Genomic DNA, 16155 nt, shown 5'->3' with positions numbered 1-16155 from the left:
ATGAGAGAAACATGACAATATGAGCTAAACACTCATACTCTCACAACATATGACTCAATACTCGTAATTGCTGAAAGCAATCTCATTCATAAACATTCTCAAAGAGCACATGGATTATCAATATTGTGTTTATTTTGAAATTCTTTGAATTGTATAAAAAATGTACGACTTTTATAGCCATGATAACATAATATTAATGCTTAATTATAGATCAATACATAATATCTATGCAAGAGCAGCTTGTGCGATCCATTCGTCTACAGAAAATTGATCTTTAATGTCGTCAACTTTCTCTTTCAATTTCTCGATAATTGTCTTTACTTTTACAGCACACATGATGAATACATCCATTGACATTGTTTTATCGGCTGATCCATAACGTTGGAGAAGTGAAATTAGAATTCTATTATTTATTAGGTATCCAGCTGATTCTATAGCGTCACGGAATTCAAGAGTGTCCAATTTGTTGTTTTTGTCTTTGTCGTATAGTTTGAAGACAGCCTGTGGAATGAAAGAATTTAGGAACATAAGAATAATGGACAACGAGACTGAATAGTCAAGGATAATGCTCATGATAGAATCGACAGCCATTGTGTCTCAATCCTATCCCCGATCCCTAATACCTCAATACCCAAAAGCATCAAATTACCTTCCATTTTGCAATCTCAAACATCAACATCTTGAACTCTCCTAATCCTAATCTTCCAGAATTATTAGCATCAAGCATTTGAACCATTGCACGACAAACTTCTTCTGAGAATTCAGCATTTTCAGATTCCTTAACTAGATTAACTTTGGGTTCTGATGTTCGCATAGCTATACAGTCATTATGAGTATTGTTTCCATTTATCAGTGGAGCATTGATAGTTGTATCATGTCTCTTTCTGTTACATGTCAAAAAATCCCAGATGGCTCGGAAACAGCTTCTCTTTGGATAGATCTGTTGTTTTTCGTAGTCTTCTAAAATTGTCTGATTGTTGTCATTTTCTTTTGTTTCTTTTATAGGCTCTAGAAAAGAATAATGGAATTAGTAACTTATGGATCTTGCTTAGTATTGATGCTTACCGTCTTTTCTTGGATTATTAAGTAACTGCATCAATTCTTCCCAACCAATTTCTTTATTTTCATCAGCTATGACATTGAATAATACTTCAAGTTCCAACCAATCATCAGTTGGGGAATTGAAATCTGGAAGATCAGCAGCAATCTACAAAAAAGCATATTCAGCTTTAATTCAAAATTTCCAGCATCAACTCACTTTAGAATCAACATCAACTGCTTCAGCTGTCACATCATGTTCCTCAAATTTACTTTCACTCTCCGAATAGACACGAATCAGGAATTCTCCTTCCTCATCAGGCTTGACTGTAGCTGGAATGATTATGTAATGTCCAGGTAAAAGACTTAAACGCTCAGTAATTTCACGATAGTCTATGAAGTTGGATGTCCTCATAAGAAGTCCATTTTTGAATGGTTTTTGATTCAGTTCACTGTCGAATATGCCATAGACTCTAAAGCCAATAGTCAGCAATTTAAGTCCAATGTTCTTTTGACTTCTTCGATGTTTCTGCATCAATGCAACAACAACTGAACATCTTCCATCCTTACTGTCTTGATCAGGATTTTTCAAGTGTATCATATACTGTGGATTGCGATAAAACTTCTCTAAATCCTTACATCCACCAGCAGACACACCGGCGACCCATTGACCTTCAAATTCATTCAAACTCCAATTATTTTTCCAGCCTGACTTTTGTTCATCTGTTAATGAGTTTGGTGATAAGTTGCAAATTTCTAGATGATCAAAATTCCTCAGAAAATCTTGATAGGACATCCAAAATTCACCGTCAAAATCAAAGGTCAATCCAAGTTGCTCTCGTGTCTCTACAGAAATAAATTGCCATTCACGTGATGTATCACTCCATGGACCATTCCATTCTAGTTCATTTCCCTAAAATTAGATGTGAATTTAGAAAGTGTTAAAGGTTGGTGTTATTGCTGAGTATGCTGAAGTCATCACAACATCACTAAAGAATAGCACAAATCGGTTAATCGATCAAAAATCCAGTCCCAGGCAGGCGTGACTCTGACTAGGTGACAGATTTGATTTAAAACCGCGATAATGCCAAAGTCACGACCAGTCACGACCGCCTGCGACTGGATATTTGATCGATTAAACGACTTGTGGTATTCTGGCACTATCCAAGACGTTAAAGAACCAAAGAAACACCTCAACTGTTCACCAATGTCAAGCAATAAGGCTTACAATTCAAATAAGACACTTACCTCAGGATTTCTCAAACGCAGCAAATTAAAAGTTCTAATTTGATCATTATAAGCTATGTCAACAGACGTAACTTTGGTGATTGAATATGCATGACCTGAAAACAGTCCCAGCTTCTCTTTCTTAATAGTTTGTGACCCAAGATTGTCAATAGAACATCCCATCATCGAATTCATCTCAAATCCCTTAACAAGTATATTAAAAAGATTTGGCGGTGCTTCCTTCAACTTAAATCTCTCAGTAATTCCACCAGTAAAATCTTCAAGTGCTTCACTTGTATGTCCATCATTTAAAGCTTGATAACTTCCATGTAATTTTGCATATGCCTTTTCAAGTAATGCCGACCAAAATTCATTGTCATCTGTTGAATAATTGTAAGCTAATTTACCATTTATTGTCGGTAATCGATCATCAATCACAACGTCTATCCATTTGCCGAACCTCCAGAAACTGCAATATTTGTTATTCATATTAGCATTTGTGTAAATTGATTCTGTGTAAATATTAAGTGTTGTTGACACGTGTTTGGATGTTTAAATATTTAAGTTAAAATGTTACATTCTAAGGTTTTTGAAATCAGGGTCGTTCATGAATCACGTCTGGAAAATGTATGGAACTTACCCAAGCGACACAAATGAAGGCTCCGACACAGAGCTATTAAGGCTTCCATTTGGTGTTGATAAATTAAGTTTAACGAAGCCTTAAAAAGCCTTCTTCATCTGTGTCGCTCGGGTCAGTAACCCATTTCGAATGACTCCTCAATATCTACTTCCCTGCAGTTTCTCCACTTAAAAGTCCATTAAAAGTTAAACTTCAATTATAAATGACCTCTTTTAGAAGCAGCATTAGAATTAAACTAATTAAGAGTACTTAGGTCAATTTAAAACATTTCAGGAAATGTGACATAAGCGGTCTACCTTTGTTGTATTAAAATATTTTGATAATTTAAATTTGCCGGTCATTGCATCAGAGATGTATGCAAGGAAAGGAAGTTGAGGTCAAGATATAGGCAATATTCTTCAGTTTGCTATGGTTTATCGAGTCATACATTCCTAAACTTCCTCAAAAAATTTCAGGGAACTTTGTTGCATTATTGCTTCAAATCAGTGTTGTCCATACTTTTTGTGTCACGACTCATCTTGGTGGTAAGTCACGACCGCACACGAAATGCGGTTCATGGAATTCCAACAAACATGTGGATAACACAGACAACTGTGTAGACAACACAGATAAATGTGGACAACACGGATAACAGTGTGGACAACACAGGCAACTGTTTGGACAACACGGACAACTGTGTGGACAACACAGGCAACTGTGTGAACAACACAGGCAACTGTGTGAACAACAAAGACAACTGTGTGGACAACACGGATAACTGTGTGAACATCACAGACAGCTTGCTAAACTGATCTGCAACTCACAGCTCCTCTAGCTACGTCCCTGATTTACTGCGCTAATGAACAAAGCATTTATTAACTCTGAATAATACATCATTATTCGTAAAGAACTTGTTCTACAATAAAACATTAAAAATCTTTACGATATCACAATATATCCGAGTGACTAAGCGAGATTCTTAATAAATAATGCAATACATTCTTAGTTCTTGCGAAACATCTAAAAATAATTATAATTCATTTAGCATCAACATGCTAATGACACTATCACAAAATATTTTTTGAGGTCTTAGACCGGAAGAAATGTCACTCACCAAAAATGAAAAATTCCAGCGTAATGATTCTTATCAAAATTATTGTCATCGTAAACAACTCTTGAGAATAATTTTGGATTGAGAGTAAGATTAGCTGCGGCTGCAATAAACCAACAATTGTTGAGACTTCCTTGCTTAACATCAAATCGTGAGTAGCCTTTGACGAAGAATTGAGGATTTTCACAGATTTCTGATGGACGAAGCCATTGGTATGAAACTTTATTCTTGGATGAGAAGAATAAGCTTTGATCTGATGCTGGAAACTCTGGATCTTCAAATAATGTATTTGAGTCAAGACACTGTTGTCTTAAGGCATAGAAATCTTGAGTTTTCATTTGTCCATAAAATTCAGTTCCATTTTCTCCGAGCTATAAAGAATCACAAATTAATTAAATTAACAGAATCAAGGCTTAATAATATACCAAATATATTGATTGTCCATCAAATGTGTATCGCCGTTCACGCGACATTACTGTCAATGCAATATATTGCCTCCGACAAATAAATCGTAACTGAAATCGGAATTCTGCGATATCAGTTGAAAAATAACTTGTTTCCTCTAGAGCACAGCACAAATAAAATCGAGAGAAAATTTTTTTTTATGCCATGTGTAGTACTCTCAATGATGATTTGCACACATCTGTGAATTGAATATGCCGCTCTATTTTGAGGCTAATTAATAATGAAAATAAATTTAATGTGTTATCAAAATTTGACGCAATAGGAGGATTATTCTCAGTCCATAGCGATTCTCAGCGAGAGAATTTTTTACTTCTTTTTCTTCAGCAATTACAGCAACTTTATGTGAATCATAAAACCTTGCATCTCATGTATCCGATAAACATCGTGATCAAATTTATTTATGAGTAATCTGTGCATGAGTGCAGTTTTTAATCTATGTGTTTAATAAATAAATAGCAATTATGAGTATTGCATTTACTGTTGTGCTGCAACGAATTATGTGTCATGCATGTAAGGTCGATTTGACCTTAATTTTTACACAATTTTTAATTTTCAGTCTCTTTGATAATTTCAAAAAATGCAAATTTTTTGGTCCATAAATCAAGTCAGCGTTAATATTTGATGGTCTTCTAATGTTCCTCCTCCAAAACCCCTGACAATTCCCATAACGGCTAAAATATTTTCAAATCTCAACCGGCAGTAGAAAAAATTGAATAACTTATTTAGAAGCTTAGAAGAAGAAATATGATTCGCGAGCTTTTTATTTGAATTATTTATAAACGAATATTCTACAATCTACAGTAGATAAAGGAACAGATACATATTACGCACAGAGATGAATAAAACATTGCATTGAATTTGAATATTAAACCTTTTTTTTATTTATTTCTTCTTTTATTGTAAATCAAAATGCAACCGTTGTTTTTATTTGAGTCGGGTGTAGACAGGGGCGGAATCAGTAGGCTTTTGGAGTTTAGGGGACAAATCAACTCTCGACAAAAATATCTTCAATAATGTTAGCAGACTCAATTATTGCATCAATCAACCTTACAATCATAGATTCGAGACATTGACGTCAGGAGTAATTTTTCATATGTCCTTTTTCGAGTCATATGTAGATGGAAAAGCGATTCACAGCTTTCGTTTGTAGACTGCAGACAGTATTCAAGCCCATGACTGAACACATTTATTGTGTTTTTTAAATTATTTTTTGCACTTTATTGCAAGTTTCTAACTTAATAAACTTACGTACAGATCGAGTGTGATCCATGGCCTCCCTCAGTCGGCTCCTGAAGCTGGCTACCGCTTACTAATTGCCAATTTCAACGTAATAAACTAGCGCATTAAATAATAAAACTCAAAACAATCCAAAAGAACTCCAATTATTATTGCGGCCATTTGCTGTATCTTTGCTAGGACGCTGCTGTACTTTTCTCCTTTAAAGTCAAAAATTCCATACAAATTTTGGAATTCGAACAATTTTCTAATATAATTTGCCTAAATATTATGAAGGTTAATGTCAAAGAGAAAATTTTAGGGCCTTATACTTAGAACTAATTATACTTAGAACAAACGTAGAACTAAGTACTAAATTTTGAACAAAATATTTGAATAAAAACCGTTTTTTAATGAAATGAAAATATTTAATGCTGTTTTTCCAATTGTAATAGTTGCAAGTAGACACTGTTTATTTAGTCTATCGTCAAATTCATAAAAGAAATGAATTTGCTTCACAAAATAACTTTTATTTATCTTCAAAATAACGGTCAAAAATATTTTGAAATCAGCAATTTTTGAAGAAATTTGTAACAAATTTCTTTAAAAAAATATTTGTTGTAACGACTTTTCTATTAATGTTAAGTCTATCTATTGCGTTGGTCTGGAGCATCCTCACTCTTTAAACGACCATTAGCTGTCGAGTGCCATAGCGCAGCTCTGGAATTCAATGATTTTTTCACGAAAAACCTTAGCAAATTGAAGATTTTGATCTTTAAAAAAGAAGGGGATAGAGAGAGTTTAACCCCAAAGTCCTTTTAAATACGTCTCTGGATATTACTTCTTTTTGTGCATAGAATCTCTGTAACGTAAGGAAAAAGAGTAAGAAAAATTCTTTTTGTGAACAAGAAACAAAATCAAATTTTCTTCTTAATAATTTTTTTACTTCCCGAGAAAAGTCACAAAAAATTTGTTAATATACAAATGGATGGAATGTAAAATACTCTACCATGTAGGACGATGTTATCTCCTATATTATCTCCAATGTTAATGTCTCCAAAACATTATTTTTTTTTTGTTTCCATGTAGATACCGAGTTTGTTTTGTCATGGCGAATCTTAAAAATACTTGTTTGCCAATTATAAATTGTTAAATAATTCATTCGCCTTTATTTTAAGGATCCTTAAAGCTAATTCCAAAGAATTATTCATTTTTCGTCTTAAAAGCCTGTTAAAAAATATGAAATAAAAATTTCAAAAGAATTTATTTTTTTGATGTGGCTTAAATAATAAATTTGAATTTAAGATCTTCCCTTCCAATGTATTTTTGAATGATAAATGGAGTTAATTGCCGTTAACATACTGAAATGCCAAGCAGGAGTGCTACTTAGGTGGAGTGTTTGTGGTTAACCACCCATTTGTGGCAAGACTCTTCAAAGTGCTAGGGTATTTTGAGACTTACTTACTTACTTCGCTGGTCGTATAGATCAGTTGTGATCCATGACCTCCCACAGGAGTCGTCTGAAGCTGGCTCAATCGCTGGCTTCGAATTTTGAGTCAAAAATCCGAATTTAATGATGATTAGTTCCTATTGATCCACTGTGAATCGTCCGGGGTATCAATAATGCGGTTGTCTGTTCCTGAAGAACGGCTACTTCTGCTAGTTTCTTGTGTTGTTGCCTCGAAAAATCTGAATTTCCTCATAATTATTTCAATAGAACTGAAATTATACAATCGTTTCTTGGTAATTTTTAGGGGTCGTTCACTTATTACGTTCAGTTTGGGTTGTTTCACTAGAAATTCCGAAAATTCTACTGTTCATTTTTGAAAGCCTTTCGTTATTGCGTAACTTACTAAGTGAACGTAATAAGGCGTTTATCGAAAGAAAAAAAAAATCTTTCCATCTTTAGCACATCCTTAATAGAAAATTTCCAATTAAAGCTAAAATTTGTTTGTTTTTCATTTGAATACTTACTTTTTTTGGCAGAATTGAACGTGACTGACTTATCAAAGTCTTGTACAACGTGATTTTGGTTCTTCTTGATACTCTTAGACGTCAGACTATTTGATGAGTGATAGTATTCCAAATAGTAGAGTTGACAGGCCTCCGTTTAAGCAGGAATACAAATGAAAGTCTTTTAGCACCACTTAACAGACAGATTAAAATCATGACAAAATCCTCACTAAAAGTACTGCTGAATGAGCACCTTATGGTACTTAGTCAGAGTACTCATTGGTACTATAAGGTGCTCATTGGGACCATGAGGTGCTTATTGAGCATTCTGACTAGGTACCGTAAGGTGCCCATTGTGTGTTATTATACGATAAAATCCTCATTGAGCAAATATGATTCAGTGAGCAGATTTCCACAGTATGAGTTTATGATTATGCTCTTTGTCTATTAGGATGTTTGCGTACAGCAATATTGACATTCGTTGAGATAAAGAGGACTTAGTCCAGAGTTGTTCAAACTTTTTTAAGTCAAGGCACAATTTGGATATAGAAAGCTTTTCCTAGGAATAGACACTGAATTTCATCCAGATAAAATTTATTTTGTTCCGTATGAAAGATTCTATAGTTCTGGATGAAAGTTTGTCTTTGTATCGGATAAAATACTTTTGAGTGTCAATGCCTTGAGATTTTCGCGGCACAGTTGAGCTTGTTCTACGACTCACCAGTGTGCCGAAACACACAGTTTGAACAACACTGACCTAGTCACAGCTGCAATAACATGAAACATTTACAAACACAGAAACGGCACAAGATATATACAAAATAAAGGATGCATCCTCAAAATTTTCATTTTATTTTTTTTTCTGATAGTTAAATTACATATACATTGTGGCATTTTATAAAAAATAATAAAAAGATTTTCTAATAAAAATTATTCATATTTTACTTTTTATATATAAACTTAAATATAAGGAAAATTAATTGGATAGGCACAATGAAAAAGGAAAGAAAATGTTTCATTTTCATAATTTATCATAAAAGTTTACAATTAATTTTCATATTTATTTATATTTTCAATGACAAGAACCAATTAATAATAAGAAGAAATTCCACTTAACAGATATTTATGTCTCTTAAGACTAACAAACTCATTTATGCTAAATAAGTATCGTGTTTATCGACCATAAACTTCATTCTTAAGTGATTTATGAGCGCATTTCCTTCTATTCTCACTGTCTTTGAGATAACAGACATTTAAAGATTCAAATCTCAATAACTATAGACTTGCTTATAGATTTCATATTCTATAGTCAACAAACAGCACATAATATACTTCAAATTACATTCAATATCTCAAAAAATGCGCCCATCGCATCCCACTTGCGGGATATAAAATTTTATCTACTTTTTTTTTCAATATTCAGTCATATTTTCATTTCATTTTTTTGCACGTGAATTGGACGTAACTTACATTTCTAGGAAAAATCTATCTAATCATCATCTTTAAAGTATCCTGTGTATGTGTCTTTGTGAATTAATTTAAAAAATATTATTCACTTAGTGCTCTTTTTTTATCAAATTTTTTTTTAAATCAAGTGCAAATTTTCTTACTCCAAAAAAGAATTAAATCTTATGCTTGATACTTTTTTTTTATAATGTATAATTTCATTAGTTTCTCATTGAGAAAAAATTTTGCATTAATTGACGCAATATAAAGATTTATGTTTTTTTTTTTGTATTTTCCTTCACATTTAATTAGGATGGAAAATTGGGATGGGGAGATTTGTGGTTGATTCTTCTAGTGGCTTAGGCTTATCTAGGTGGGCAAATGACTGTTGAGCAGTGCTCGAAGTTGATTCAAACATTGTATGAAGCCCCCAGCGACACGTCATCATGGCAATGCAAAAGCAATCACGACTTATTCAAGACAGTCAAATGACCGATTTTTTGAATAATCAGCATTATTTGAATAGGAACGTCATCGTCATGATTAGTCTCAATTCTACGAATAGTATGAGTCTTGATATTAAACCTGGGAATGTATTGAGGACCGATATTGATCCTAGAATGTACTGAGTCCTCATTCATCCAAGGATTGAAGCCTTAGTCATGATATGTCGCTTATGAGTCAAGTCGACTTTTCCATACAATTTCTGAATCAGATTCGAGCTGTGCTGTTGAATCAGCAATATTAAGCACAATATTGATGCAAAAGAGCATTTAAATGAGCCTTAAGGATAGTCATTTAATAGATGTTTTTTAACTCATTTCTCTTAATTTCATTTGGGTACAATTTTTCATATAAAGTCACCCCTTTGTTTGCAAAAGTATTAGGTATATCTCACTCTATTTTCATATGATACTCATTTTACTCTTTCATCTTCATTTTAATTCTTCTATTTTCTTAGCAGCAATTTGATATGACAAAAAAAGAAGAGAATTTTCATGTATCATTTTCAGATGCTAAATAACATACATACATACATCTGGTGTCTTATGTAAATATTTGGATGTAAAATAACTTTTTGGTTATATAATATTGAAATTGTACTACGTAAGACACAAAAGAGTATCTAAGGGGGTACAAAAAAGGGGTGGTTGGCTTGAAACGGTTAAGACACAGAAATGACGTAGCGCGGGGTTGAAAGGAGGGGCGAGTAATAGCTCTTGGGGCTTGTGCCTTCTTGAAGAATATTTGAATTTAAATTTTTGAGGCCATTCTTTATAAAATTCTGACTACATCCCTGGTAAGACAAATCAGTTTCGATCTTCTTTGCAAGCAACATTATCCAGAGGCGAATCATTGAAACTTGAAGTTCTTCATAAGTCGTAACATGTCTCGAAAAATCTCTTTTGCTGCAAGGACATTGTTTGAACATGTCGAAAAATTTCAACAAACTTCTTCTTCTTTTATCAAAAATGTTTATGGCTAAGATTTGTGTCATAAGAGTTGGGAGTCTATTGCTCAATTTACTCTGTTTTGGGAGATTCCGCCGATTTTGGACGTCGAAATGAACGATCTCCAAGTTTTAAACATGGATGTAGAAAAATTTCTAGAATAATCCTCTTGATCTACAATAAATTTCTTTACATTCTTATTCCTTAATACCTTGTATCTTTAATTCTGAAGCCATAAACATCCACCCATGTTGAGCTTCTTGTAATTCGGTAACAATGTTTTTTTGACAATATTTTTGCAGTTGTTAAGGAACAGCATTTCAACCAAAACAATATAATGACTTAACAGAAATAATACAGTTTCGACAAGATTCCATGACGAAAACTCATCATGACGTCGTCTAGGCCAAAAAATAACATATCATGACGACGTGCATCTACAACAACAACGTCATTTTGTGTCGCTCGGGGCTACAAACATGTCAACATGTTTTTTGAGTGTCGTGTAGAGAATTCATATCTAATTTGTGAGATTCCAAGCAATCTTCAAAGAATATATTTGATCTAGTTCATCATAATATGACAGTCATTTGATTCGCCTTTGAATTCCTACACAGCTTATTTTAAAATGAATTGTATCACGGAAATTATCCCAATTTACATGATTTAAAGGTGCTCTCAAATCAAAACAATCCCTGTTTCAATCTTGCAGAATATCTAATTGGTTTTTGGATGTTTTTTCGTTGTTTATGTTTAATTTTGAATTTTCAGTGTTTTTAACAAAGTTGGAACAAAGCACGAAGTCGACTCAAATTTCATATGATTTCTATACAAAATCCAAGTCGACCTCAAGCTCTTGATAAAGGGTTGTAATTAGAGGTCGTTATTTTTTATTACAAACATGTTCAAAAGTATAAAGGAGGAGGAAAGGGTGTCTGAGGTGGTATAAATGTGTTTGTTTTTTGTACTATGTATTAACGTCCATTAAAAATTGATCATTGAAAACCCCTAAGTCAGTGGTGTACAACCAGTGTGTCACGTAAATTTTTCTATTAGTCCTAAATGATGAATACATTTGGGATTGTATTTTCATTACGTAACAAGGAGTTTAAGAGATTTGAACAAAATATTGAGTTATACAATATGGGGTCGTTCACTTATTACGTTACCCAAAAAAATGAATTTCTGGACCTCCCACTCCCCTTCGTTACAAAATTACCATGCAAATATTTAGGCTATTATAAAATCCTAGACCCCTTCCCCCTAAAAAGCGGACGTAACAGGTGAACAGCTCCTATGTGAACGATAACTAAGGGGTCCCCTCTATATCAAAATCTCCCATTTCTTTCTTTAAGAGATTTACGTAATAACTGAACGGTCCTTATGAGAAAGTTCGGAAATAATTACGTAACGCCTAACTGTAACACCGTTCTGTTACAGAATACAAGTTTAAGTTCATGATTTTGTATCAAATCTTTACTAGGGCAGGAATGAGCAGGAAAAGAGGGTCTAAAAATTCTATTTTCAACGTTACGTAATTTCCGAACGTCCCCTAAGCAGAGTTGCAAAACAAGTGCCTGTGACAGAAATTTGTAGGAAAAACCATATAAATTATCAAGAATTTGTACGGTTTTTGCCTGTCACAGGCACCTGTTTTGCAACTCTGCCCCTAAGTCAACGACTCATTTTCATATAAAAACTCAAAAATTTGAGAAGATTCTTCTAAGACATTATTTACTTTAATCTTTTGTTTTTCCATTTTCAATAGCTTAGAAAATACATTGATTTAACATAATGCAACATGTGAAACAGTCATATACAACAACATGATATTCAAAAAACACAGTGTAATTTTATATGCTTTGCAAAAGGAAAAATCTTTTATAGAATTATTATTACAATAGCATCATCTTCCAAAAAGGTACAGCTTTTATTATTCTTATTTTCTTCTTTGTAAACGAGATTCTTTAGATTCTTATTTTTAACTCTTCATATTTAATTTAAGTATCTATCAACATGAAACATTGACAATATATTCTTTCTGCTTTTATTTTTTCTTTAATATATCTCATTTTTCTTAAGTATTAAAGCACTGTATTTATGCACATAATAAAGACGTTGCAACGGAAATTTTCCTTTCACAATTTTTTTTTTTTTTTTATTTCAATTCACAAATATTTTTTTAAGGCGAAAAGTTTTATTTTTATTTTTTCAATATTCTCTGTACTAATTTCGGTCTAAATTCAAATTCTTGTATACTTTTTTGGAATATACTTATAGAAATTTTCTCTGAAATTCTGAAAATGTGGACGTAACGGATCATTTTTAAATTATATTTTACTATGGTACTCTAATGCTACACGTTTTAAGTTTTACAAAAGTGTCCACGACTGTAAATGCTAATAAAGTCTTTAAGATAATTAACCTGAACAGCACAGCATGTTGTCGCTAGGGCAATGCTAAGTCACCTTATTAAAGGTTAGTCGCGAAGTTGTATTGATGGTTCTATGGTCAAAATTGTCCCAAGTGGACAAAAATACATAAGAACTAATCATCAATTTAACAACAACTGTGGTTCGGTGTGGTTCGCCGCATTGTGTCGCTCGGGTACGTCTTCAATTTAGAGTGACGAGCACATTCGTGTGTCACAGTTACAGACGACAGATCTACCACATCCAGTTTTTGCTGGCTTACAGGCAATGTCTTTTTACTGGCAACTGACAGATTGCAATCATGATTCGATAACTTCATCTCAGAGTTGCAAGTGCCTGTTTTATTGACAAATATTGGCAATGTCATGAAATTGTAAGGTTTTTGCGTGTCACAGATGCCTGTTTGGCAACTTTGCATCATTTTAGGCCTAATGACAAACAAAATTTAGATTATAAACATAAGTTGGTAGATTTTATGACAAATATGAGAGTCAAAGCGGCTCAGTGACATTTTGGCTTCATTATTCGGGACTTAGCTCATTGCATATCGACCCATCATGAGTTTGAGACTCGGCATGGGAAAATTTTCATATGTCCTTTTTCGAATCGATATGAAACTTGGTATGAACATTTCAAAATGTTTCATAATTGCCATTTTTGAATTGTTTTCTTTACTCAATTATGATGAAAAAATTACATTTCATTTCATTTAAAGCTTTGAGATCATGCATGAATTAAGTTGAAACTCAATTTAAATTCAGGCAATTCACATTTATAAAGCTAAAATGGACATTTTCAATTTATATAATATTAGCATTGTCAAAAATTTGAAATAACAAAAGAAAATATTATTTGATATTAAAGAAGCCGAAACAGAAATATTGTTTGCAACTGTCAGTCACACAATCTCGAATGGTAAAGCATAAAGACTTGCAAATTGCAACCTAGTTTTCTTTTGCAAATCCAAAAATTCAATTGAAAATCGAGAAAAGTTTTAAATTGAATGGAAAACAACAATTTGTGTTATAAAAAGTTGTGTCTACATTGTAGACAATTCTATGATTAAGACAGAGTCTTAGTCTAAACAATACCTTTGTTAAGGCAGTGCTTACAGGCTCACGAAAGGAATTTATCAGTTAATACCGAAATTTAAATAAATACTCGATAAGAAGTCGATGGCAACACTCACATTATTGATAAAATATCAATAATTCTTGAGAAATTACGGATTAATGTCATGTTAAAGCATTCAAACTTTTTGAAACATCCTCACAAATAAGAGTATTTAAAAACTTTATTGCATTAATATTGGAAAACTTCCATTTAGAGCAGTGTTGTTCAAGCTTTTTTGTGGTTTGTCGACTGAAATCGCATATGACATGTGTGTGACACAGTGTGCAACAATAGTGTGACATGACACAGTGTGCAACAATAGTGTGACATGACACAGTATGCAACAATAATGTGACGTGACACAGTACGCAACAATAGTGTGACATGGCACAGTGTGGTGCAACACTAGTATGTCGCAACACACAATTTGAACAACACTGGCATTTAGACCGTGCATTTAACTTTAAGAATAAAAAAAATCAAAAAATTTATCTCTTTGTCCTGTGTAGATTGTTATCATTCATAATGATTTTTATAAAGCTTATTATTCACAATAAGATATAGGTAAAAAAATACTTCAAATTGAAGCAATTGACAATTTTTTTTCGATGGACTTTAAAGAAACAAGATGGAGTCACGAAAGGTTGGCATGTGCTCAAAATTTTTCTTTCTTCTTTTTTCAAAATTTTTACATTAAAAACAAACAAATTTTTAAATGCTTAAGTAATTATTATTCGTACAATATTTACCTTGTTTAACATTTTTTTTTTTCTTTTGCTGGAAATTTTAAATTCAAGGCATGGCTCATTAAATATACAAAAAAATAAAAAAAATGGCATGAAACTTATTAAATAAAAATGCTTTTTTTCTCTTTCGTAGGCGTTCGAAATATTCGGAATTTGAGAATTTAACTAAAGAAGAAATTAATAATACGAAGCTTATTAAAAGTTTGTTTTAAAACAATAAATCTTGTTTTTCGTGTGTCCTGAAGCAATAAAAACCGCTCCGTACAACAACAAACAATTTGAATTTTAAGGATGAGAGCATTTGCGATTTAATTCATTTAATTTAAATTTTTCAGGATTTTTAAAATTCTGGCAGAATCTTTATTGATTTTAGAGCTGTAACTTATTTACAAAATAAAGATTAATAAATGGTTTATATGAGATTACTATAAATATAAGCAGAAAAGAATCAGAAAATGTCAAGCTTTAGCCTATTTCTATACTCTAAGGAGTCGTTCGCTTAGTACGTTTTGGTAAGCAAAATGTTAAGAAATTTCCATTAAGCAATAGTCGTTCTGAGAAGAATTAGAAACTGGCAGAAGTTATCTAAAGACAGATCCAACTTCCGACGAACTCTAAATGCGGCTATGGGCTCTCGTGCGCTTTCGCCAAGGAAGTAAGTAATTAAGTAATTCTGAGAACTCAATTTGAAATAAAATTTTAACGGTTTTTATGCGAAGCTTAAAACGGACATGCAATGCATTCTTATATCATGAATTTGGTATTTTTGAAGATAAGCAAAAAGCAACAACTTTCTCGATATGCTATTAAATAGGCATAAGTGTGGTATCCATGCTCATTGCTTGTTAGAGTAACAGACAATGAGTACACTCACATAAATGAGCAATCTCATGAGTATACTCAATAAATTTAAGTTAGAATTCTCAATTTAGTAAAAATACTCAAAAGCTTGTTCATTAACATGATCCTTGTCTGTTCGGCTTTGACATTTTCTCAAAATTAAAATTGATGCTAATCAAAAGAAATTAAAATATACAGTTCTGAAAAATCATAAATAATATTACTTTTTTTAGGCACGTGTTTCAAAAAGAGCATGTACTTGTGGGGTGTGGCGTAGTCAGAAGAGGACATTTGAGATTTTTAACACGAAAACCCCTAGAAAATTCAAGAATATTTTGCAAAAAGAGGGATTTTTAGGATTCATAAATTGCATGCAAGTATGCACATAGTGTTTGCAATTATTGCAATCAAGAGCTATGAGCATTTACAATGAAATCCCAACACTTGTTTCCAATACTTTTAACCCGTATACTTGCTGCAACAGTCGAGCCCTAAGGAT

General features: G+C 32.6%; 1 protein-coding gene across 1 annotated transcript; it reads right to left on the bottom strand.

Annotated features, from left to right (window-relative positions):
* Positions 1 to 110: 110 nt before the first annotated feature.
* Positions 111 to 4601, bottom strand: LOC139091564 (calpain-A-like). Its single transcript, XM_070641699.1, has 7 exons — positions 4421 to 4601; positions 3999 to 4366; positions 2287 to 2734; positions 1259 to 1951; positions 1066 to 1207; positions 650 to 1008; positions 111 to 501 (listed from the first exon to the last, which is right to left on the bottom strand). The coding sequence occupies exons 1-7, from the start codon at positions 4466 to 4468 to the stop codon at positions 226 to 228; spliced, it is 2334 nt and encodes a 777-aa protein (XP_070497800.1). The 5' UTR covers positions 4469 to 4601; the 3' UTR covers positions 111 to 225.
* Positions 4602 to 16155: the final 11554 nt, after the last annotated feature.

This window comes from Chironomus tepperi, unplaced genomic scaffold, assembly GCF_022539635.2.
Source record: "Chironomus tepperi strain 1889 unplaced genomic scaffold, CSIRO-AGI_Ctep_v1 contig_255, whole genome shotgun sequence".
NCBI classification, from domain to species: Eukaryota; Metazoa; Arthropoda; class Insecta; order Diptera; family Chironomidae; genus Chironomus; species Chironomus tepperi.
The sequence above is the reverse complement of the archived record's forward strand: the minus strand, read 5'-3'. Positions and strand labels throughout refer to the sequence as shown.

Bases quoted from the DNA above. Each gene is read 5' to 3' on its own strand.
- LOC139091564 (XM_070641699.1), bottom strand. From the start codon at position 4,468: ATGTCGCGTGAACGGCGATACACATTTGATGGACAATCAATATATTTG. The intron at 2,735-3,998 runs GTGAGTGACATT...CAAATATTGCAG, and splicing joins GCTGGAATTTTTCATTTTTG to TTTCTGGAGGTTCGGCAAAT. The intron at 502-649 runs GTAATTTGATGC...TTCATTCCACAG, and splicing joins TTGAGATTGCAAAATGGAAG to GCTGTCTTCAAACTATACGA.